The following is a 25,777-nucleotide window of genomic DNA, read 5'->3' on the forward strand; positions in this document are numbered from 1 at the left end:
CAGGGATTCTGTATTAGGGCACATCTACCTAGCTGTTATAACAGGGGAAGGCCCCTAGTTCAGAGGTACATGCTTTGCATACAAAGAGGACCAGGTTCAGTCACTTTTATCTCCAACAATCATCTGACTCAGCACAAAGCAGAATGAAGTGGGCTCTGCCCATCATTCCTCGAGCGTTGATGATTATGTAGCCGAAACAGCAACAACATGCTTAATTGGAATGAGTTACAAAGCAGAGCAAGCAACAAAGTCTCCATCATTTTATTTTATTTTTATTTTCGTATTGTGGAGGTCTCAACTGAAAGATACAATGAATGTAAAGTAAACAAAATGACTGTGGAAAAGAAAATTACATGAATCTGAACTGAATCTTATGTACATTATGCTGCCATTTTTTTATACATTATTTATATATACTAACTGCATTGTCAACAGGATAAACAGCTTACAGTATTCTCAATACTGTCTTGGTCTACACTGTATTGTAGCCTGTTGAAACTTTAGAAGGCTGAGAGGAAAAAATGGGGGGAAAGCTCATTGATAACTGCCAACTATTGCTCAGTGATAGGAAGAAATGAGGCGATTTCATTCACTTCACTACTTCCTCTAGAAAATGAAAGTGGATCATGGAAGGAGCAAGGTGCAGCCATAGCAAAGGCAATATTCACATGCACCAGTGCCCTCCCAGTTATCTGTAATGGTATAGAATATAAGATATCATCTGCCGAGAGCTTGAAAGCTAGACCTGCTGTGGCACATGTTTGCAGAAATACACTGTGGCCAAACCATTTGCTTGTATGCTCAAATATGTACAACTATAAAATGAGTATTTACATCACAGAGTTAAACTGGTGTTTGTTTTTTGTCTTTGTTTCTAAGATTTAGGCATGAACTATACTGAGAGCAGAGGACTATACAGTACTTTAAAGACAAAGTAATACTTTTAAGACCCTATCCTTTTTTGCCCATTTCCGGGCCTATTTTTGCACTACTTTACTCCCGAAACCATTTGACCAGTCAACAGGCACCTCTGGCATGGGACACTTTTGTCTGTTCCCTATTCCTGCTGCACAGATGCTCGGTACTGGGAATTAACCTGTGACGGAAGTGATTGTTCCATGCAGAGACGATCTCACCTGGAGAGATCAAAGGGCTGGGTTTAGAGAAATACCTAGGACTGAGATAGTGTGTATGCGTGTGTGTATGCTCGCATCGAGTGATCAGCATAAAAATAATCCATTTGGGATTTTTTTTAATCAACTGCAGGCACAAGTGGATTTGCCTGATCAGTCAACAGAAGGTGTAAAATCGCTTTTTAAAAAAACATCGGAGCCAACCTTGAAATACGGAAGTGGTTTAAAACTCTGCCTGATGACGTCACGTCGGTTCCATGCAGGATCTGTTAAGCGCAGCATGCCTTCATGCAGTTTGCTTCTCTGTCTGCATGTGACAGAGAACCAGAGAGTAGAACACGTGGTCCTGGTAACCCCACCCCTTCCCTCCCGCCGCAACAGAAAACCCGTTTTACAAAAATAGTCACATATAATAGTAAACACCCTGTGAATGTTTTTTGTTTTTAATGATAAACCCACCTACACTGTGTGTGTGTGTGTGTGTGTGTGTGTGTGTGTGTTTGTGTGTGTGTGTAAAAATATGGCAAATGTGGCAGTTGAAATAGACACAGTGAAAACACTTACCGACCAAGTGTCTTGCAGTATATTAAACACATAGGCTATAGCGTTGTGCACCTCTTGGAACAGCCATATTGTCTCTGTTCCTGTCTGTCTCTCTTCCACCCTGCCGGCTGTGAGTAAAGCAGGCTCCTACCCTGTTTTACAGAGTTAGTTTGGTGACGAGGGGTCACTGTCTTGTTATAGGCACTGACCTTTAGAGAGATTTTATCTGTTTATATACATATATAGATATATCTATGTAATATATTTATAAAGTATAAACTGACAGGTTTGGCATAAATCTCCCAAGGGAGTCTCGCTGACAGGATACGTACCCTTTCAAAGGCTGTAAACAAATTTGCACACAAACAGGAACGTAAAAAGTTTGCTTCACTTTTTGCTAGCCCTGGCATCTTTACTTTTATAGTCTCTGTCCGTTTTGCCCTTTTCATATTTCTGTTTGCCTGGCTTGGTAACGCTATCGTAGGAAGGTGGGGAGGTGGTGGAGGAACTTTCCTCTGTTTTCTCCTGAGGAGTCAAGTTCCTGTTAAATTTATCAGGAATCGTGTCTTTGATGGGAAGGGCAATGCCATCTTTGCACTTGTCTTTATTATACATAGAGGTCACTTTTTTCACTTTTTGTTTTAAGAGGAAACTCCTGAAAGCCCGCTGGATGATGGTAGCAGACACTTCCTCTTGCTTTCGTTTCAGGGTGGTTGTAATTGGCTCATAGGACACTTTCGAAGGGTTGGCTGCCATGAACCGGTCTTCCATTTGCACTCTGAGCAAATCCATTTCTTCGCTTTCTCCCAAAACACGCTTTGTAAAGGCAAACAAGATGTCAAGGCAGTGAATTCGGTCACCGCTTACCATGGGTAGATCCATCGCAATAAGCTGAACGTGGTTTGGTTTTGCAATGAGAAGAGGCGGCTCCAGAGAAGCTGCAAAATCAAAGAGTTTGCAGTACTCTATAAACTGGGTTGCATCCGGATCAAACTTTTCCCAAACCTCATAGAACATCTCAAAGTCGTCCTCGCTCAAAGGCTCAGCACTCTCTTCTGTAGCAACGCTGAAGTTCTCCAAAATCACAGCAATATACATGTTCACTACAACTAAAAATGATATGATAATGTAACTAACAAAGAAGAAGATCCCAACAGAGGGATTGCCGCAGTCTCCTTTGACCGAACTTCCTGGGTGGTCTATCTCAGGGTCACAGTCTGGTGGCCCGCTGTTGAGAATGGGAGCTAGCAAGCCATCCCAGCCAGCAGAGGTGGTGATTTGAAAGAGACAGAGCATGCTGTTGCCAAAAGTTTCAAAGTTGAACATGTCATCAATGCCCACTTCTCTCTTCACGTAGGCAAAGTTGGACATTCCAAATATAGCGTAGATGAACATGACCAGGAAAAGGAGAAGACCAATGTTGAACAAGGCAGGGAGAGACATCATCAAGGCAAAAAGTAGAGTGCGGATCCCTTTAGCACCCTTGATGAGACGCAGGATGCGACCTATCCTGGCAAGTCGGATCACTCGGAACAAGGTGGGCGACACAAAGTATTTTTCAATGATTTCTGCTAGGAACATACCTGAAAAGAAAAATATTTAAGGCAACACCAGTTTTATAACCAGATGTTTCATATTGTGTAGGAACATGAATTGGACATTATACTCAAGATTCATGCTACAAGCTGATTTGCAGGTTGTGCTGAACCATAGTTTGTTTTAAACTATAGTTTATATCCTTCTCACTCCCTACACATCTTCAGACACCCCTCCATGTGGGTGCTCTGCACAACACAAACAAACCACAGTATGGCTTGTTGTGTCATGCAGACCATGATTGTGGTAAGACAGAAATAAGCCAAGGTTTGTTCTTGACATTTTTAACTTACCACTCATGATTTTTTTTATTTAAAAAATTAAACCACTTTGGGGGTTAGCATGACATGACAAGCTATACTATGGTTTGTTTCTGCTGTGTGTGGCACCCATGGAGGGGGAAGTTATGTAAGGAGTGGAAGACATTTTCACAATTAAACAGGATTCAAAACCAACTATGGTTTAGTATGCTAAGTGAACCAGCTCCGAGGGTGAAAGAAATCTAAAGCAAAGTGAGTTCTTTTCTAGAATGCCTTGAATATGACCATATTAGTCACAAGGAAAAAGAACACAGCATGGATGTCAGCATGTGAATGTAATTTAATATGTCCCAGTTGTGCCCATACTGTAAATATTAATGTTTTTCTTAATGCAGATACATAAGACAGAGGTACACAAAGCATAATCACAGGGAAGTAGGTTATCTTGTAAAACATCTTGAAAACATGTGTTGTTTTTAATTACAATGTGAAACTTGTGGGACAACTATATGGATGTAATTGAATATACATGAAGCTTAATAATGAAGAAAAACAAATATTCTATTTTGTCATTTGTTAATCTTCAGTTATCTTAAGCACATTTTACAACTGTTAATTTGATAGCATCACAAAACTAGTAAGAAACATAACAGAAATTCATGAAAAATGATTTTAAAAAACATTCCAAAATGGTTTGGCTGACTTTAGAGTGCTAGTCAGAATGTGGTTAGGACATACAATGAAGCAAATTTGTGTTTTTCTGAAGGATCTACGTACATGATAACTTTTGTCTACAAATATCACACTTACCTTCACAGATACCTTCATGAAATATTATACATGTGTAGAGGGAAGCGTTCATCATACGGTCATATGTAGCCAGCATATATGTATAGATTTATTTATTTTCTGTTTGTAAGCACAACAGGAAGTCACAGCCAACCATGCCTTCCCACTGCTTTTACATCGTGCAACAGACAAGTGTCCATTCATCATACACCATTATATGGGTGTGATATAAGCACTTCTCCAGTTTGAGAAGGGGGAAAAAAACCCCCCACAATATGTGAAAAGGCTCGTCAGGCTACGCCTTGATGGAAAGAAATGGTTCTTACCTACAATGGAGAGAATGACAACTACGAAATCAAAGATGTTCCATCCGATGGTGAAGTAATAATGACGGAGTGAAATCAGTTTGAGTACACATTCGCCAGTGAAAAGCACAATGAACACTAGATTAATCCTAGACAAAATGGTTTCCATTTCTTTACTTTGGTCATCTGTTTCCACCATCATGGTGACCATGTTAAGGCAGATAAGAATCATGATGCTGATGTCAAAGGCTTGTTTTGTTACAAAATCAAAGACCATGCCTTGGAATTTGTTCTGTTAAAAATAAAAACAGAAAATGTGAACAATGTGAAAATAACTCTCTTTACAAACATATCTATATCTATCATCTATCTATCTATCATCTATCTATCTATCTATCTATCTATCATCTATCTATCATCTATCTATCTATCAATCATCTATCTATCATCTATCTATATCTTGCCCTCTTCTTTTGAAGGATCAGGCTATTAAATCTGCTTCCTAGCACCTTAGCTTTTTGAGAAGTAATTGCTAGAGCTCTTGCTTCTTTGAACATTATTGGGAGGCAACCAGAAAAGCAATCAACAACCTCAATTTCATCTGAGCTGCCCTAAGAGTCAGGCATGTGGTGAACCAAAATATTAAGGCCACTGCTACCTAAAGTTTCGTATATTTAAACTGGCCAGCATAAACAACAATAATTTCACTCTATATTACTTGAAAATGTAAGAGGTGGGGAAAACATGATTAGGGTATAATTGAGAATGAAAGCAGAGAGCAGGTAGCAAATTGTTGCCACTGCCTCTACATTGTGGAAGTTCTTTCATCTGCCATACAAGAAGCATCACCTATTGGTTACTTCAGAGAGTTTGTGAAGACATATTTTTTTGGCTCAGACTTTCCCTGACCCATAAGATGGGACCTGGTTATTTCTGAATCCCTCTTTTTACCTGTGCCTATTGCTGTTATTACTATTATTTCTTCCAGTCTTTCATCATAAGGTCTAATTTACAATATTAATACCATTGCCATGTAGCTCAGTTGGTGACAGCATGGGGCTGATAGCACCAAGGTTGCAAGTTTGATCCCCCTATGGGACAGCTGCATAGTCCTGCATTGCAGAGGGTTGGACTAGATGATCCTTGGACGTCCCTTCTAACTCTATAATTCTGTGAGTCTATGAGTCTAACAGTCTAAAACAAACCAGTCACAAAAATAAGCTGTAAACAAACTTCTCAGATATCGAAGCCCAGGGTAAAGAAGTTTATAGTTTTATTTTTTCATGTTATTTTTGCGTACTGCTTAGATTATTATTTTTAAAGTAGTATATTAAATGGCTTATATAGACTTTCAATAGACAATGCTGAATCTTCAAATATATGAAGTAGAAAGAAATCCTTACCCCTGGTCTAGGTATAGGTTTTTGTGGCTTTTTAGACCCTAATTTCTTCATGGCATTATAATATTTCTTCTGTTCTTCCGTCATAAAGATGTCCTGGCCTCCAAAGTAAAGAAATGAAATGAAAACAAATCATGTTACAAAACACGCCCGCAGATTAACTTATGCTCTGATTAACTGAGCGCATTTTAAAACACTGGTTAAAACACCACGTAAGTTCCAGCTTATACTAGAGGCCAATGAGAGCCTTCGTGGGCCAATGCATATTACTCTCATATTACACCATACTGATAGCCTACCAAGCTATTTCATGGGCCCAGTTCAAAGTGCTGGTTTCGGTAAGTTATGCTGGTTATGGTAAGGTTACCAGACATCCCCGTTTCCCGGGGACAGTCCCCTGACAAAATCCATCTATTTAGTAGGAAGTTGAAAAGTGTCCCCGGATTCACTGAAAAAAATCTGGTAACCTTACTTTATGGTCCTAAATGGAAATCATGAACATCAACGCAACCCACAAGTACACATCCACTTAAATGAACAGCAGGGGTCATTCTCCCTAACACCTTGTTATCTGAGGTATCATGGGCAGGTAGTCAGTATGGGTCCTGGACCAGATTTGTGCAAGAAGCCTATTTGGTTCCATTGTTGCTGTCTTTTTGTCACACTGTAAATTATGCTTTTTCTTAGCATAATCAAGGGATGGGCAGGATTTGCAAGATGATTAATTGTGCATTCATTTTGCCTCTTTTCTGGCTTTGCTGCTGTGCTGTAATGTTTTTAGTGTTTTCAATGTTTCATTTAGACTTGATTGCTGTCTAGGGGCCTTTATAAAGACAGAAAAGTGGAATATATATTCCCCCCAACCCCCCAAGTTACACATTACAAGTTAACACTCTCAGGGTCTTGAAGTGATATCATACTTTTTTATTTTATTTTTTTATTTCAAGTTCATAGTGGTGGAGCAGAAATAAATGTCAGCTTCTAAAGCGAGCATTTTAAATAAATGAAAAACTGTCTATTCTTTTAATGTTCTAAGACGATTACTTCACACCAGGCAGGACTTAGGTTTGGCGATTAAAAAAACCACACCAAATATTTATAGCACAGTGGTACCTCGGTTTTCAAACATCTCGGAAGTTGAACGTTTTGGTTTTCGAACGCTGAAAACCTGGCAGTAAATGCTTCAGTTTTCGAACACGCCTTGGAAGTCGAACATGCCATGTGGCTTCTGCTGAGTGCAAGATCCGGAGGCCTAGCTGTCGGCTATTGAGTCCTCAGTTTTTGAACATTTCCGAACTCGAATGGTCCTCCATGGTATTACGTTCAAAAACCGAGGTACCACTGTAGCTTTATTTCCAGAGAATAGAGAAAACCCCTTAAATACTTATCTTCTTTTTTTGTTGATTGAAGTTATCTATGATGACACCAATGAAAAGGTTTAAAGTAAAAAATGATCCAAAGATGATGAAGATAACAAAATAAAGATACATGTAGAGGTTGTCCTCATAATACGGCTGATCTTCTACCTACAATCCAACAAGAAATTGCAGGATCTCAACATAGACACACGAAGCACCCATTTTCTTCAAAGCACACCAATTCAATGAAAAGAAGAAGAAGAAACAGCCTAGCATGTGTATCTATCTGTATGCAACTACTGTGTTATAAACAATGAGCCCAAAATTTGAGTGGTTTTTTTAGTTCCTTAGGTCAGCAGACTTATGGGCTTGTCATCTGTACGTCACAGAAAAACCAACAATATTTTGACTGCAGGGATTGTCAAGCAGACTCCCACGAGTTACCAACAGAATTAGTGCTTACATGTATGATGGAATGTATACTGATACTTACATCTCTTGAATCAACAGCTGCATACATAATATCCATCCATCCTTTAAAAGTAGCCTGCAGATAAAATGCAAACATTAAGCACAGTTGTAAACATACAGGCATGTATGCAGGGAATGTTGATGTCAAAATTTGGCGGAGGAGTTGTATCAACACCGCCTGTGGCGCAATGGGTCAGTGCGTCTGGCTGTTAACCAGGTTATGGGTTCGAGCCCACCCAGGGATGGCAGAACCTCTGAGCCTGATCCTATGCACTGGTATTTTATGCAGGGAGTATAGGGTAGGAAAACTAAACTACTTACAACTTGAAGCAAAGCGAGGTAACCAGCTCCAACATTGTCAAAATTTACTTTCACATTTTTCCACCGGGCAGGCTGATTGTCGTTGATGAGCTCCTCACACTGAGTTTTATTGTCAACCTCGCTAATATTAAACATTTCACCTGTCGTGGTGTTAACACAGTGGTAGAACTTGCCAGCAAACAGGTTTACGCCCATGATGCTGAAGATCAGCCAGAATATGAGGCAAACCAAGAGCACATTCATGATGGAAGGGATCGCGCCAACCAGAGCGTTGACAACCACCTATCATGAAAATTGGACAGAAAAGAAAAGAAAATTCCGATTTATCTTTTACAGCTGAAGAATATAGCTTCCAAATTTCTATTTGCGTCTTTACAATTTCGACACTTAGGCTGTTTTAAATACATATACACATATACGTGGGAGGGGGTTGATGCATGTTAATAGAAAATCCCGTTGTTAATGGTACAGTGCAAAAGAAACAAGACAAAGAAGCAGGAACTAAACTCTACAGGGAAAGCAAGTAAGTGCAAAAAGTAAAATAAAACCTGATAGTGGCAAGATGGAATCGTAACATTTGTGTGCACTAGGCAGGAAAAAAGAGAGAGAAAAAAGATAAATACCAAGAATATAAATCAAAGACCGATAACTGTGCAACAAACTAGGCCTTCAAACAGAGAATGGCTGAGATGCTGAAGCAAACAAATGCTATGAAGCAACTGCCTGGGTTTTAAGATGTCTTGTAAAGCAACAAGACTTTCTCCACTAAGCATTCAGTCTTCAACCCTAATTCTTTAATAAGCCTTTTAAATTTGCAGAGCTTTGTGGAAGGAGAAATGCATATTCCTGTTAAATATAGCCAAATAAATTCAAGACTAATTTATGAAATAGCTACACTTCTCTTTAGGAAAACTATGTGCATTGATTTGACTTTGCTCTAAAATGAAGATATGACTTCTGAAGCAGCCTGAGCTTTTGTTGACAAATGCACATTTCATTGGATGTTAATATTAAGTGCGGAATCCAATTCATGCCCTTGTGTTCATAGGAGGTATTTTGATTCAGCAGAGGTGTCTGCTAACAGAAGAGAAGAGGGGACAATTTTTGTTTGCATATTCCCCCTCACCACTGTAGTCCCCAGTGCCCCTCCTCCGAATTAGCTCCAGAGTTTGGGGGACCGCCCCCCCCAGAAAGTGCAGAGGGAATTTGCAAAAACCACCTTCTCTTCCTTTTCCATTAGTGGATGCTGAATCAAAAGCCCTTCCGTGAGCACGAACATGTTTTGGAATTAAACTAGATATCTAGATGTTTTGCATTAAAAAACGGAGGAAATGTAAGGGTTTTTTGCAAGATAGGTGAAGCCTTGATACATGCTATACATGCATGGATTGTCTTGGGGACATGTCCACCTTGCAGATCCACAATTTTGTTTGGCCTCTTCACTTGCTGAGGACTTTGCAACCCTTCTGCACCCTTCCATCATCTTGAAACCTACAGGCACTGAACAAACCTTCTCCCTATCCCACCCCCAACCCCAAATCATAAAACCTAAATTATTTACTGGAAGGCAGATATCAATGTGACCATCAGAGAGGTCAAATGAGTTGATGGACCAAACCAGAAGCATCATATAAACATCCTAAAAGATGGCTGGGGAATCTGTAGCTCTCTAGAGGTCATTGGACTCCAACTCCTCTCAGCCATAGAGGACTGGAGTTCCCACATTCTTGCCCTATAGATAGCCATCCTTATGACTTTAAAGTAAAAGACATCACACACACTTTTTCCCAGGTGATGCAAATACTTTCTAATATACTGCTAATGAGGACTTCATGCTCCTTAGCCTCACAATCGAGCTCTCTTTCATTGCCTTGTTTAGTATGCCTTTTTAGTCTACCAGGGTAAATTTTTATTATTTATTTATTTCATAAAATTTATACACTGCTTGATCGTAAAAACAAACAAACGTCAAAGCAGTTGACAAAAAAGAGAAAGCAGTAAAATCAAGAAAAATTCACAACCATACTTTAAAACCATACAAAAGTTAAAATACTAAAATCAATTAAAATTGCCTCAACTTTCTAAGTATCTGGTTTGGCTTGTCTAAACAAGAATGTTTTAGCATAATACCCAAAAAGGGTATTATTATAGGGAGTTCCTAAGTGCAGGCACTGACACACTAAACAATCTAACAAATGTGGAACAGGTATTATATGTCACCTGCTGTAGTGGCAATTCTGTCCAATTTTGTCTTTGGAAAGAAATATTGGATTCTAGGGATTATGCAGCTCTTAAAAGATTTTCTTCTCCCCGTTTGGTCTACAAATTTGTGTGGAAATTTTGTGAGAGTCTGAAGGCTGGAGGCCAGGGCACCATCTAATTATCTATGTGTCAAATCCCAATAAGCAGAATTCATTCCTGTTGTTGGATTTCATGACAGAACAATCCAGAATTTTGAGACCCTGAAAACTAAATTTGTGCCCTTTTCATTTATGTGATTTGCCCTCCCTCAGTCTTCAGGTTTAGGTCCTTAGTATGGTGACCTTTATACACTGGAATATTGTGTTGTTAAAAGGTTTTTGTTTTGAGTATAAATTCCTGACCACAAGTTCACTAGATTGAACTATTAAACCATGAACACACTCACCTGCATTCTACTGCTGAAGTGACAGCAGTTAAGCCATCTTCAACGTGTTCTCTACCATTTTCAAATGATGCTCAGATTGAAAACATGCAACTTTTTTTTAATGCTGTGTAGCCTTGTCGGGAATGCATACAGGGCTGTATGTATGTGGGAGTGCAGGATATTATGCCTGGTGGAGCATTTATAACTCTTCTGCCTGCAAAAGTATCCTTGAAAATATGTGGGCAAGGTTTGTTGAAAGCTCAGAAGCCAGGCATGTGGCTAAACAAGCTTTTTTGGGAGGGGGGCAGGAGTGCAGCTGGTTCAGTTCAATCCTTTGGCCCTCCCATGACTCATAAGACTATGCAACATGGTAAAAATTGCCGAACAAACTATGTAACAGAGAAATATAAATGCACAATTTCTCAGTCTGTGTAACCCAATGATGTTCCAAAATCCAGTTTTCCTTGCTGCAAACTTTGGACTGCCTGACCTCAATGTTTTAATCCGGGAGTTGCCAAGTACACATAGCCCTGTACACTCAGATCATTCTAGAGTGTCCTAACACAACCAATGCAATCCTGAAATAACTTTTAAGCAACATACATGCAAGGGACTGAGATGTAAATGCTTGGCTGAGAAGGAAAACTCCTCAAAGACTGTAGAACTGATAAGCTTTTAGAAACGCTGGTGACTGTGGCATGCAGTAAAGAAAAAAAATATATATAGTGCAACATTTCAACATGGATTTGTCATTCTTTATTCTGTGTGGATAGTCATGTTTCATGCACATATTATTTCAGGGTCATTTCATGGCTATCTCACCCTCATTCCTTCAAATCGTGACAGGGCTCTTAAAGGCCTCAAAGCTCTTAGTGTTCGAAGTGATTTAATGGCACCCAGTTCAGAATAGCCCAGAGCATTGGCTACTAAACTAACCAATGAAACCTGCAGGTGGGAAAAAAAAAGGTAAAACACGTTAGTGCGTTTCCTTTTAATACAGACATAGAGAACAAGGTAATTATTATTATTATTATTATTATTATTATTATTATTATTATTATTACCCTGCCCATCTGACTGGGTTTCCCCAGCCACTCTGGGCGGCTTCCAGCAAAATATTAAAATACAATAATTCATCAAATATTAAAAGCTTCCCTAAACTGGGCTGCCTTCAGGTGTCTTCTAAAACCACAGAACCAGGATTCACTTGACCTGAGGCCCAGAACTTGTCTTCAAACTGAGGCTCAGTACTATCCACATGACTGGCAGCAGCCCTCTAGGATTTCAGACAGGAGCCCTACCCGGAGATGCTAGGAATTGAATCTGGGACCTTCTGCATGCCAAACATGTGCTCTGCCACTAACTACAGTCTTCCCCTTCCCCTATTGCAAAACACACACACGGTGTGGTGGTGAACCCAGCCATAATACGAAGGTCAGGGCCAGGCCTAGGTGTCCTGACTGCTGCCTTCAGGGTTGCAAGTTGCTGCTGCTCCCTGTCAGTTCCAGTGTATCTCATGAGTGAGGAGGAGCGTGCAAATACAGTGGTACCTCGGGTTAAATACTTAATTTGTTCCAGAGGTCCGTTCTTAACCTGAAACTGTTCTTAACCTGAAGCACCACTTTAGCCAATGGGGCCTCCTGCCGCCGCCATGCCGCCGGAGCACGATTTCTGTTCTCATCCTGAAGCAAAGTTCTTAACCCGAGGTACTATTTCTGGGTTAGCGAGTCTGTAACCTGAAGCGTATGTAACCTGAAGCGTATGTAACCACTGTAGCTTGCAAAAGGAAGTGAAACCCTGTTGTATAGTTTCCATTTGGGGAATTCTTTTCCTCCTGAAAAAGTTGCCAGAGGAGTCTGAGAGGGACAGAGCCTGAGTTGGACGGAGGCCCCCGTGTGTGCTAATTTGGGGGGCCCCTGCCATGATCCTCTTTACCCATCCCACTTCATCTGTGAAACTATGTCCTTGAGCTCCCGCTGCAAAAGGAGTTGACTGGGGAAAGTGGTGTTGTAAAAGCAAGACACATTTGCCCATATGAGTAGTAACAAGGCCTAACCCTATTGAGAAACGTCTGAAGATCAGACAAGAACATGGTGGCATGTTCAATGGAGAGAAAGCAAAGTACGAGGGAATGAATTACTCCAAACCTTTCTAAATCATGCTGAGAGGAATCTGCTGATTTAATCATACACCCCTTCAAACTGTGGATGTGTTCTTGGCTATTGTAAATTACTTATTCTTTTGTTTTACACTTTCTTGCTTCCTTCCGCCCCTCTCTCAAGCAATGAGATAAATCAGAATAAGAAAAGAAGGAAGGAATGTGGTTCGGGAGATATAAGGCACTGAAAGGTGAGATTAATATGTGTTATTTTAGCCTACTTTCATTAGGCACACTGACATAGCAAGTGTCAGGAAGTTAAAAGTACAGCAAGATAACATGGGAGCTAAGCTACTATTCTTTCCCTTTGCACACAGGAGGGAAAGGAAGTGAGCATTAGTTTCCACTCTGCTCAGGATAAATCAGGATGAAAGTTAACTCCCCACTTCTCAATCCTTACGATTTCATTGCAGGTATCAAATTATTCTATCAGATAAGCAAAAACTGGGACAATAACACAAGTTTCAGGCTGACCTCTCACCATGACAATCAGTTATTATCAATGCATAGTTTGACAGTTCAAGCTTAACTGGGAGAAGTTCAATTATTCATTCAGTCAGCCATTCTAACCAGCTGCTCTGTATGTATACAGTGGTACCTCGGTTTACAAACTTAATCCGTTCTGGAAGTCCGTTCTTAAACCAAAACCGTTCTTACATCGAGGCACACTTTCCCTAATGAGGCCTCCTGCCTCCGGTGCCCTTCCACTGTTCGGATTCTGTTCTTAGACCGAGGTAAAGTTTGCAAACCGGGACACTACTTCCGGTTTTGTGGAGTTTGTAAACCGAATCGTTTGTAAACAGGACTGTTCTTAAACAGAGGTACCACTGTATAAACATCTATTCTGGCCCGCCTCAAATAAAATAAAGCCGCCTCAGGTAATATATAAGACTTTAGAATAACTTTGTCCTAAAAAGCTGTTAAGAAGACTGCATCCTCTTGGTCACTATGACTTACTTTGACAAACTTTTCTGTTAAGTGGCAGGATGAGTGATATGCAGATGCAACTGAGCATATCTCACTGAAGCGGCTATTCAGGAGCAGTGGTTCGTCCTTTTGGCAGTGCTCAGAAAGAGGGTGGGCTACTGAGCATCTGTTCCTTGGTCTCTCCATAGTCTTGATCAGTTGTTAAGCCTAGCCCGCACTCCAGACTGCCCACCTGTGCAGGTAACATATTTCTGTTCTGGTACCGTGCCTCTCTAAAGATTCTAGCTGGGGTTTTCCCATTATAGTCATTTTATGGATATTTGCTTTGAATGGCTCCCAATTCTGGTTCGCCAGAAGGGGCTTAGTCATGCTGGCCACATGACCCGGAAGCTCCCTCGGCCAATAAAGCGAGATGAGCACCGCAACCCCAGAGTCTGTCATGACTGAACCTAATGGTCAGGGGTCCCTTTACCTTTACCTTTTACTGTTCTTTACCACATACATATTTCATATATTATATCTTGAGTCTCTATTAGATCTTGAGCCTGCAGGCATGGTCTATTTCCTTTTTAACTTTTGTACAAATAATATTTTTTTACGACTATTACTGTGTTACAAGACATTTGCGTTCCATGGTGGGTGATTTTTCTTCATGTCAGCACAATTTCTTTTTTGAACATTCTGTGAGGTAAAAATCTTCCCACTTCACATGCCCAGAGCAGTTTTCCAACTTCTTAAACTGGTGGTTTGTTATTGCTTTTATGGTGATGCAATTAAAGTTTAAATGAATTGGTGAATATGTGGCACTTGAACTGGAAAAACCAGGCAAGGGCAACACTGATGGTTCACCTGTATTTGGTTTGCTAACATGGATAGATATAGGCCTCTTCTCACATTATACTGAATAATCATGACTGGAACACAGATTCATGAAGACAGATGCAAAGGACCCAACTCTCAGGTCAACTTTGCAGTATTACTATTCTTGATGTTATGGTAATGTTTTCAGGCTTGGGATCTAAATAATGAGGAGACTGCACAGGAACAAAGCAAACCAGGGGTTTCAAGTACTTACATCAACAATGAGGAAATCCAGCCAGCACCAGGCATTGGTGAAATACATTTGAAAGCCATAGGCCACCCACTTCAGAAGCATTTCCAGAATGAAGATGTATGTGAAGACCTTGTCAGCATACTCCAGCATGGTCTTGATAGTCTTGCGCTGTTCAATATATATGTCTTCAAAGGCCTGGGGCAGGGAGGAGGGTGGAATCATTGCTTTATCGTTCACAGAGATAAACCTTATTTTTTAAAATACAGGTGTAAAATTTCATTTCTGCTTCATGTTCTACTGCTAACAGATTACCAAACAATTAACAAGAGAGCAGGAATTCTTGTTCTTTTTTTAAGCACCTATCCTACAATATCTGTGAATCATGATTATTTACGAAACATTTTCAAACCTGAAAGTAACTGTACTAGCCACCATACATTCTATAATGCCCATTGAAAAATCTGAGAAAATAGCAGGTGTTTATTTTTTATTTTTGCTCACCAGAGCACCACTGCTGAGGAGAATCATAAAAACAATGAACGTCTCAAACCAGTTGTGTTCAACTATGCTGTAGCAGGTTTTCCTAAAATTCCACCAGATTTTTCCTCGGCCATCTTCTATACTCACTTGACAACATGGGAACTTCTTGATGCAGCCTGTTTACAAGGATATTAAACTGTTAAATTTTGGAATAAATGTTTATGGTTATCTTTATTTCAGAATTTTAAAGAAACCAGTCTTTCCTCCACAGAGTCGAGGACTGTATATATAGAGTTTCCCCATTTTATCCTTCCTTGTGAGGAAAGAGGATAGTTGATGTTATGGCTTAATGTTAAAAGGCACATCCTAGGGTTGTCATTTTTCAATTGTTCAATTGACTTGTCTAAGACCCTTTGAAATCCTGGTAATGTCCAGGAAAATCCAGATGTATGGCAGCCCTAGCACATCCAAAATCCATTAACCACATCCAGAAGTACTGATGTGTACTGACAGTAACACTCTCCCTAGGATCCCTTTATAGGGATACCCAGGGTTTTTTTGGGGGGGGTGCAAATTTGTACAACCCCTCCCCACCGTTCAAGACTAGGGATTTTAGACCAATGCCTTATCCACCCAAGTTGTGACAGTTGCTATGAGGCAAGCAACCCCCCACCCCCACTCCAAGACCAGCAAATTTGTCTGGAGGCAAAATTCCTTCCTGGCCCTAAATATGCCGACCAAAAACTTCCATAGCAAGGAACCAACCAAAGACTGTATGATGAAAATACTCTGAATAAAGGGAGGGGCGGGGAAGGAGATCTGAAATCCAACTGCAGTGAAAGGCAAGGAGGTAGCCCTAAATGTATGCCTGGGAAGCGGACCTGAATGAAGACCCCGCAGAGTCTATGGCCATCTCTGCCCCCACTATGTCAGCAGCCTCCTGAGCCAACCCGTGATCGGTCAATTTCACAGGTGGGCTAAATTCAAAAACCCACCTTGTATCCTGCCAGCTGCTGGAAGCAGAGAAAGAATCTTGGCAATGGTGGCAAGCTGTGCCACAGCAAAACTGCAGTCCACAGTTAATCTGTCAAACACAACTTGTTTATTTTGTTTCCCTGTTACCTTCTGTAAAACAGGCTTCAGGTTCAAGAGCCTCTTCAGGTTCAATCTCTGCCTGTTCACCCTCTCCAGGCGGGGCAATATCAACTGTGCTGCCTTCTGAAGAGCTGGTTGCATTTAACTTCTGAAAATAAAATCCCACAGAAAAAAAGGTTTTTTGCCCCCTGCAACTTTATGCCGTACTCAAAAGGAGATAGTGAAGTATGACAGCGCTCTTCCAAATTTATATTGGCAGTGCATAGCAGATGGAACCACAAATTCTTATCTATGTCAACTCGGAAGGAAGCCCCATTGAGTTCAATGGGTTTACTCCTTTCTTGGTAACTTGGGTATAGGATTGCAGCCTGAGTTTGCTTGTTTTGTTTTTAATGCAAATAAAAGCATGCTAGTCAAACTGTGTTTCCCCTTTCTCATAATAAGCCTGAGTATTTCCTTATGTTGTAGAAAAGCAACGGTGTATAGGAATTCCGAAATAAGTGGGGCTGGATAACTATTTGCAAACTCCTTCATTGTATTATATTAAATTTAGGTGTGTTTGTTGTTAATTCCTCACCCACTCACTCAAGAAAAACTGGACCACTAAAGAGAGAAATGATAGAAAATAGCCTGTTGTCCAAAGTTTCTTTACTAACTTCAGAAGAAGAGTAAACTAGCAAATTAATGTTAAAATAACCCTGCTATTTACTGTAGGACTCCATATATTATTATTATTATCATCATCATCATCATCATCATCATCATCATCCAGCTATTATTAAAATAGGCTGCTACTCTGGCATAATAATTTTGGAAACCCAGCCAGAATTGGATTTTCATGGCTGCTTGTCAGAATTCAAGCCACACAAAAATCTAGCTGAGTTATGTCAGTGTGCTGGTGTGAGTTACCACAACATATGGATATTATATGCATCTATGTGCGTGGGGAATTTGCATTTTAATGTAGATCTGGGTGCCCTACACTGCCACATTGCCATCTGCCCAGAAACAGCGCCGTTTAAGGATGAACACAAGGTTCCTGGCCACCACTAAACAGGTAAGGCAGCCAACCAGCCGTCAAGCATGAGGAAAGCTTTCCCCCACTATTGAGTGTCTGCCTGGCTTTTTGTGACATGCTGTCTCTCACTGAATGAAGCACCCATTAGAGGCACCACTGTTCTAGGCAGCCAGACTGAACCAAAATGTATAAAATACCAAATTACATTTTACAACTTCAGACAGAAAATTATACTGCACATGCTCAAGAGACTTTGCCCATATAAACTCTGTAAGTAGACGGGCACTTGGCAAGTTTTGCAGTGCAGTGGCAGCGAGTTTAGCACATTATTTATATTATAATGAATCTTTATCGCGGTCCAAAGACCCATAGAACAATTTCAGAACAAAATACAGCCAAGACAGCCAACCACGAAAGAGAGAGAAACCGAAGCAGTCATTTTGTTTTGTCTATAGCTTGATTATCTTTGTTTCTTTTTACTTCTGAAAGAAACTCTGCCACGGCCAGTGTAATATCATTAGACCTGCTATTTAATATGGGAGGCTTCAGATTTTCCCAGCAGATCTGCGAGTGGGGGTTTGATCAGTTGGTCCCTTGCTTGCTTATTTATATTGTATCCAACAGGAAAGTTGTTCCAGGCAGTTGTTTATAAATTCCCATTCTGTTGTTTCCCCCTTTTGGGAGAGGGGACTCTCTGTGCATGCTCAGAGGCATTCAGTTCAAAATTGGCAACTGTATGGTTACGCTATCCTGGCAAAGGAACATCTTTCACTAGATCAGCATCTGATGGACAACTTGTGAATTTGTCCTATATTTATGCATCCTCATGTGTTATATTTGGAATAGCTTTTTCAATGTTAACATTAGCATGTTCTGAAATAGTTTCATTAGGAATTCACTCTTCAACTTTAAATAATTGTTATACTGACACCCTTTAAAACATTATGAAATATTATGTAAAAAGCAAAAACAATTACCAATAATATCAAACTGTTCAATGTTACACAGTTTGCGCTAACGCTAGAAATCCTGACCTATATTCTTAGCAAATTAAACAAAGGTTGATCTAAGTTTGTTAAAGCAATTTGTTTGGCAATAGTACTGACATGTCAAAGGGAGGATTATGCATATATATTTCTGTATCATATTAAAATACAAAAAGGAATTCTTTGAGCTGGAAACCTATGTGGCTACATAAAGTAATTATTCATGCCCTCTTTGTAATTGCTAATTACATGAATGGCATCATGTCTAACTTGGCCCTGATGGTGCAATTCCTTAAGTGGTGGTGAAGAATATGTAATTTTACTGATTTTGTGCTGTGAAGAAGCTGACTAAAACTGAGCTTTTACAGAATTACATCACTTGAGAATTTGAGCATGACATTTTTGAACTAATCTGGATGCATTTTGCTGTTAGGCAAATTAAAAAACCAGGAAGAATTCTCCAGTAGTTAGCTTGCTGAAACAAATTAAGTTTAAAATATGAGAATAAATATGAGAACCAAGATGATAGATTACCAGTAAGTAGTAAAATCAACCATGCCTTTATACAAGTAAATAACCCATTCAGTCTCGGGTTTGAATGTTTAGGCTGCAGTCCTATTCAGACATTACACAAATGGGGAGGGGTGAGCAGAACTGCATATGGCCAACTCATTCAGTATAAAGTCTGAACTAATGATAGTAACAATATGTTTGTCAGAAAGTAAACTTCAATGTTTGGTTACTTCTGTATTAGCATGTTTCCAGCTACTTACTTTAACTGGGGGATGAAGAAACTGGCATTTGGGTTTTCACAACTGTCCATTGCAGAATCGTGTTTATGTCTGCAATCAAACTCAAACGCCATTGTTTTAAATTTGCAATGGCATATATGCTTAACAATATATATTTGTATATCCCATAAACTGATTTCTCAGTTGGCATTACAGCAACACCACCTTTACAACGTGTCGTTTGTAAAATATGTGAATGTACTTTACTTTATTCCCTTTTTAAATTCAATATGATCATCCCCCAGCTGCATGTGCTTCCTACCTCTCCTTCCCCAGTTGGATAGGACTTAATAGCTAAACATAGCAGGAACAGCAGATATTATTTCCTAACAGATAAAACAAAACATACCTTGACTGTAAGCATACTGATCCTACTTTAAGCAAGAAAGGAAGTTTTAAGAGCTCCTTTTGTATTAAGTCACATTTCTTAACTGATGCACATTTTTAAAGGCTCATTCCTTCCTGCCAATGCAATTTTAAAGGCTAGCTCAAAGAAAAATTTGCAACTGAACACAGTGAAGATTTCTTCAGCACACAGCGAGGAGGATTTGCGTTTCATTTGGTTGGGTATATTGAAAGCAAAATGCCTCCCAACTTGAACAGCTATATTAAACCAATCCATGTATTATTCATCTGATATTACACAATTTAAATTGAAACCATTAACTTAATGCAAAATCTGCAACCACCCAAACTGAATAGCCTGGTTTAGATGTAACAGGATACCATGGTTTACTGCTTCATGAATGAGCTATGGTGAATCTTGGGCTCATGCACTCCCCACTCCCTTCTCCTGCTCCTTTGCTCCGAAAGATCAGATGCCTTCACTTCTAGTTTTAAACAAACCACAGCTCTCCATGGCATACATTAAAAGTGTGGTGAGAACAAACCTTGATTTCAGTTTCTGTGTTGTTCTGAAAACACAGATGGAACAAACTATGGTTCCCTGAACTTGGATGTCACAGGGAACTGTGGTTAGTTCAACACTGAAAATTCCTGATAAGAAAGGTGAGAATTGTCAAATGGGAAGTTCACAAGCCTGAGGCACGCCACGACTCATCCATAAAGTGGGGAATAAAGATTCCTTGTTATCTATGAACCAGGTCAAGGTGAGCATTTTTTTTAAAACTGGCTACAGCGCATCCTTAAACAACAGAATCAGACCCAAGTTTAAACAACTCTAATAATTCTAGCAAATTATACAATTCATGCTACATTTAAAAGAATTAAAATCCTGATACCGTAATTTAAATTTAAAAGAACAACAGGTATCTCTACTCTGATGAGCATTCTTATTCAAACAAGCAAACTAGGAAAAACATCCTCATATAACTTATACCCGGGATAGGAATCCTGTGACTTTCTAGAAGTTGTTGGACTCCCAACTGCCAGAAGCTCCAGCCAGCATGTCCGATCGTCAGGTGCGTTGGGAGTTTTGGTCCGGCAGCATTTGCTGTGGCACAGCTTCCCAATCCCTGACTTACACAATTACTTTTGCATTTTTTTTAAAAAAACGAACCGTTTGACAAGATGTTACCAGGCCGTTTTCCATTAGAGACCTCTCAAAGGTCACCGCTGTGCGCTACTAGGGAGGGAACATCATATTACCCGCAAGGAACACATTAGAAAGCATTTGTTGATGATGCAGCATTCCCAAGGCCTGAATCAGCAAAACAACATGCTTGACTAGAGCAGAAGCCTGTGCAATACTAGTGAAACTGCACCAAGAAAAGCAGAAACCCACCTTCTTCTTTTTTTAAAAAATGATGATATGGGGAAAAAAATAATTGGAATCATAAAACATTGGACAGTACGCAGCAGTTATCATCTAAATAGGAGTAGGTAGCAATAGGACAACCACTTTAGCAGCCTCTTTTGGATTTGAGCACAGCTCTTGGTTTTTTTGCCCACAAAAGAATAATCAACACAAGCTTTGCCCAACAGCATGTTAGTGGGGCTCATTTCCATTGTTAAAGCATTCACTTAAAGCCCGGTCTTGCTCTCATTTGCTTTTCGCTGGACACTGTTTCAGTGGGAGCAGGAGCAGGCCATTATACACATGTTAAAAGCTTTACAAACCATTTCATGATTCAGGTGACAGTAAAATAAACAAAGGGATTCAGCCATTATAAATTATCAGGGATAAGTCAGCTTGAGATATGGTTTGAACATTCTAAATTGCCCTGAGACTTGACAAACTCTCAGATAAATAATTCTCATTTTCTTTTACAATTCAGTCACATTTCTGATTTTTTTTAAAAAAAGGTTTCAGTTGCATAGAGAGTAAGACCAAAAAAAAAAAGTTTCTCACCCCTTCAACCAAAGCCTCTTCCTGAACTGCAGCCTGACAATATTTGTGTTTTATACTCCAATAAAGCAGTCTTCAACAATTTGCTTAAAATGATTTCTTAATGTCTTTCTTAAGTTTACCAATAGCGCACTGATCAGGGTGGCCAGTTATTGCATTGCCAAAAGATATAACCAAAAACGGAGAGTAAATCCATTTGCAAAAAAATGGGTCTCCCCCAAGAAAGCTCAACAACTTTGGTTAATCCAAAGGGTAGGTCACTGCCAGTGTTATTATAGTGGGAGTAGATTGCAGTCTCTTGGAAGTTGGACATCCCTGGTCTAGGAGAACGCACTGCATGAACTGGACCATTATGCAATGCGTTTCTCTACCTCTGGGCCGGAGGGAATTTCTCCTGCTGGGCAGGAGGGAATTCACTCCCACAGTAAAAGATATGGCCAGGTAATGGGGAAAGTTGATATGGGGATGCAGATCCATGTAGCAGATGTAGTCTGTTTCGGACAGCAAACAACACAGAAAGGCATTCTGTGTGGTACCGCTGCCTAGCCCAGGAGTCTCATCAAATACTTTTTTTGCTGTTATTTGACCTGTCTGTTAGTGAACAGCAATATGTCAATAGTAGAATTAGTCACTTTATTTTGACTTTAATTATTTTTTTTAATTGGCTATTACCTACTTTTGAGGATCATAGAAGATTAAAACCTGAACAAACCAAGTTGTTTTTAGAGTTCTAACTCGTTTGTGAATAAGTGTGAAAGCTCAGTAGCTAGTACAAACGCTGCAATATTATAACATCTTGTGATTTCATTATTACCACAGCTTTCAGCAACTTATTGTTAAAGGCAAGGACCATCTCTTCACTTGCTGCTTGCCTGGCAGCTGCCACTGAAACCTTCTGAAATGGAACAGCAAGCATCACTCAGATTGCAGAAGTATCACCTTTTTTTGGCTAAAATATCAACAAGTGTTTGCTTTAAAAAAATTAAAGCAAATGTTCTGGGAATTTTAAAAGCATAAGATTAACTATAGAGCATTTTCTGAAGAACGAATATGAATTATTGGTTTGAATTTGGCATTTATTCTGTTTTACCACTATTAATATCTAATATCAAAATCAAATAATTGATCAGAAAACATGTACCCCTTTCTGTTTGTTTCTTTGTTTTAAATGCATTGTTTGATAAAGATATTTTTTATATTTTTTTTAAAAAGAAACAACAATGAGGATACAATCCTGTAATCCCCAGGGGGTATCCCAGCAACCATAGGATACAGAAGACGTCCCTCTCCAATGGCAGAGAGGAAGCAGGTTTGCCCTGGAACCTTCCTTGTGGTGTCCATGGAAACCTCCACAACCATCCCCCTTCTGCTATTAATGCTCCAGCACAGATAGGGAGGGAAAATGGGTGGATCAGGGCAGATCCCAATCCCACCTCTGACATGGGAGGGAAATATGTCAGCCTGGGAGCTGGCATATTTATTTCCTCTCCAACCTCTCCACCTACTGCCTTGCTTGATGCTAGATTGAGAGTGCTTTGACTGTTCTTCCAACCATAGATTCTCTCTTCCCCATACAATTGCTCTGCCCATGACTACTTTTTTGCCTATAGTCTTTACCGAATCATAATATATATATGTGAAAATCCTCAAACAAATTCTAGAGGAATTGTATTAGGTCTAGAGAACCTTGCATGACAACAGCTTGAAAGAACAGTTCAAGAAAGATGTGTATGTATATATATAGATAGATAGAACAGAGAAACCCAAGAAGCAATTAAAATCAGAAATTATATTCATTTAACCCGTCGCCGTCCCCTTCTGAAGAAGACAGTATTAAATATGTGCCACATTTATAAGGGCTGAATCAAAAAGGGTTGTTTTTATTGTTTTTAAAAACTATGCATGCTCCCTTTTTCCCCCTTGGCCTTTGGAGAGTTCAACATTCTTGTCAGTTCATGATCCATCTTACAAAACCTATAGGTCATGCAGTAGCTTTGAAAGGACTTGATAATCAAATACATCTAGAAAAGTCATTAGCAGAATCAAAATGTATGTTGGGGTTGCCAATCTTGCCTGACCATGCTGTGATGTGTGAGTCACAGGACTCAGCAGAGAGCAGCTGTGCATGTCTAGACCGTCTTGCAATGGGCAGGGAAGGAAACATAGCTCGGTAGCATGCAGGCCAGTCAATATTCACCAGAAAAGTGTGATTATGTATGTATAACTTGCTTAGGTAACCTGTGCAAGAGTGGCGGTACGTTGAATCTACCTGGTTAAAAAGGACCAGAGCTGCATTCTTGATTGCTCCTGCTTGGTTTTACCCCTGTGAGAAGTAAGAATGGCAGGCAATGAAGTTCATGACATATTACCTCCAGTCTTTTGCTCTTTGGAGGCTAGCATTCAGACATGGCTTTAGTACATTTTCAGGAAGGGGGGGGGAGAGAGAAAGAGAGCTAAAGATATCATTATCAAACTTGCAAGAAAAGGTATATACAGATAACTGGCTGGTTGCAGAATTCAGTTTACATCCTTAAGAACCTTCTACATCAGGGCCAGTGAATCTGCAGCCTTCTAGATATTGTCAGGATCTAACTCCCATCATCACCACCCAGCATGGCCAATGGTCAAGAATGGTGGGAGTTGTAGTCTAACAACAAGTGGAAGGCCACAGATTCCCCACATGGTCTATGTGTGCATAATCAGAGTAACAGGGATCACTATGAAGAAGGATTAGCAGCCACAGCTACTTTGTTTTGTTTCATGAGCTGGTGATGTAACGCCTACAGTTGTTAAACTATGGTTAAGAGATCAGGAGAGGATCCTGGGATTATGTACCCTCCTTCCTTCTGAAGCATGAGTCTGGATCCACAATCAGCAGCTGGCATTGTAGGGATCAGCCAGGAGAACGGGACCACTGAGCCAACTGTGGACACTGGGCGTTCTTTCCCCCCACTTAAATTCACTCTTACTCCCCAGGCGAGCCAGCTATGGCAAGGAAAAATGCTGGTGTTAGGAGACTGAGTTGGAGAGCTCCTCCCCAAAGTTGACTGGAGCCAGATATACACATGAGCATTCAGAAGCAAGTCTCTCTGAGTTAAATTGGAATTTACTGCAAATAAGCACACACAGGAACACAACTATTTAAGTGAAGTTCTTCATTCTAATGTGACAGACAACTTGTTTTTTGGGGGGAGTGGAAGACACCCTAGATTTCTATTACTTTGTTAAAGAAAGAACCACGATGCCCCTGTTCTGGAACATTTTGATCTGGCAAAGCTCCTTCTTCTGCAATGTGATCTCCCCTTTGTTAGGATTCCTATTTTAATCCAGAAATATATTGTCACTTGTTAAAAAATGGTCTGTCCATCATCAGTGGTCTCTTGGACTACAGTCTAAATTAATGTATTATTTAGCATAAAGAGAAAAGGCTTATTCTCTTCCCCTTTCTGGTTTCTTAACCATTCTGCATTTTACACTGTAATCAATAGGTTGCAGAAGGATCTGATGAACCAAAGACAGAAAAAAAGATAGAAATGGCAAGAAGTTTGTTTTCCTCAGTAACTAAGACCTCTACTGTTCCTTTTTTGAGGGAAGGGCTGTTGTTTCAGATCTTTTCTGCAAAGATGTCCTGGAGCTTCTCAATTCAACAGGCTTCCCCTTGACCTTAATTATGAAAATTCCAGGGGAGGGGCTGAGGAATGAATGTGTGAAACTAAATGTGTCTCTTTCTATTGTATGAATCTTGCAAGTTATGCTCCTGCACAACCCTCAAAGTTTTGAGCCACACAAATGAAAAGAAGAAGAAAGCAACAGTTGCTTCTATTGAGGAGAAACACTTCCATTAGTTTTGGACACAGTTACGCTCCAATTTAAGATAAATAAAATTGCAAATTAAACATCAGTTTGAAAATAAATAAAATAAGCTGCGCAGAATATATTCTCAGCCAGGTATTAGGAAACAAATATCCTTTAAAAAAAATCAAAATCAAAACTACTAATAACAGGTGAAGTGTCACTGGGTAAGAAAATGAACCCAGCTCTCAACCAATCAGTGAATTCATTTAACTATAGTACTTCAAGACCAGAACACCAAAGACCTAATGACAAGAAGGCGATGCACTTCTTATAAATGTTACATAACTGGTTAAGAAACCACTA

General features: G+C 39.8%; 1 protein-coding gene across 1 annotated transcript in view; it reads right to left on the reverse strand.

Moving 5' to 3' along the window:
* Positions 1–245: 245 nt before the first annotated feature.
* LOC128423431 (sodium channel protein type 2 subunit alpha-like) overlaps positions 246–25,777 on the reverse strand; it is a 76,956-nt gene continuing 51,424 nt past the window's right edge. Inside the window, exons 19-28 of the mRNA XM_053408562.1 lie at positions 16,544–16,664; positions 15,443–15,597; positions 14,963–15,136; positions 11,625–11,747; positions 8,177–8,458; positions 7,878–7,931; positions 7,415–7,552; positions 6,030–6,134; positions 4,648–4,918; positions 246–3,259 (exon numbers count right to left, since the gene is read on the reverse strand). Of these exons, the coding sequence (XP_053264537.1) occupies positions 2,064–3,259; positions 4,648–4,918; positions 6,030–6,134; positions 7,415–7,552; positions 7,878–7,931; positions 8,177–8,458; positions 11,625–11,747; positions 14,963–15,136; positions 15,443–15,597; positions 16,544–16,664 (2,619 nt within the window). The 3' untranslated portion in view covers positions 246–2,063. The remainder of the gene's footprint in view (positions 3,260–4,647; positions 4,919–6,029; positions 6,135–7,414; positions 7,553–7,877; positions 7,932–8,176; positions 8,459–11,624; positions 11,748–14,962; positions 15,137–15,442; positions 15,598–16,543; positions 16,665–25,777) is intronic.

This window comes from Podarcis raffonei, chromosome 1 (assembly GCF_027172205.1).
Source record: "Podarcis raffonei isolate rPodRaf1 chromosome 1, rPodRaf1.pri, whole genome shotgun sequence".
In the NCBI taxonomy this organism is placed as follows: domain Eukaryota; kingdom Metazoa; phylum Chordata; class Lepidosauria; order Squamata; family Lacertidae; genus Podarcis; species Podarcis raffonei.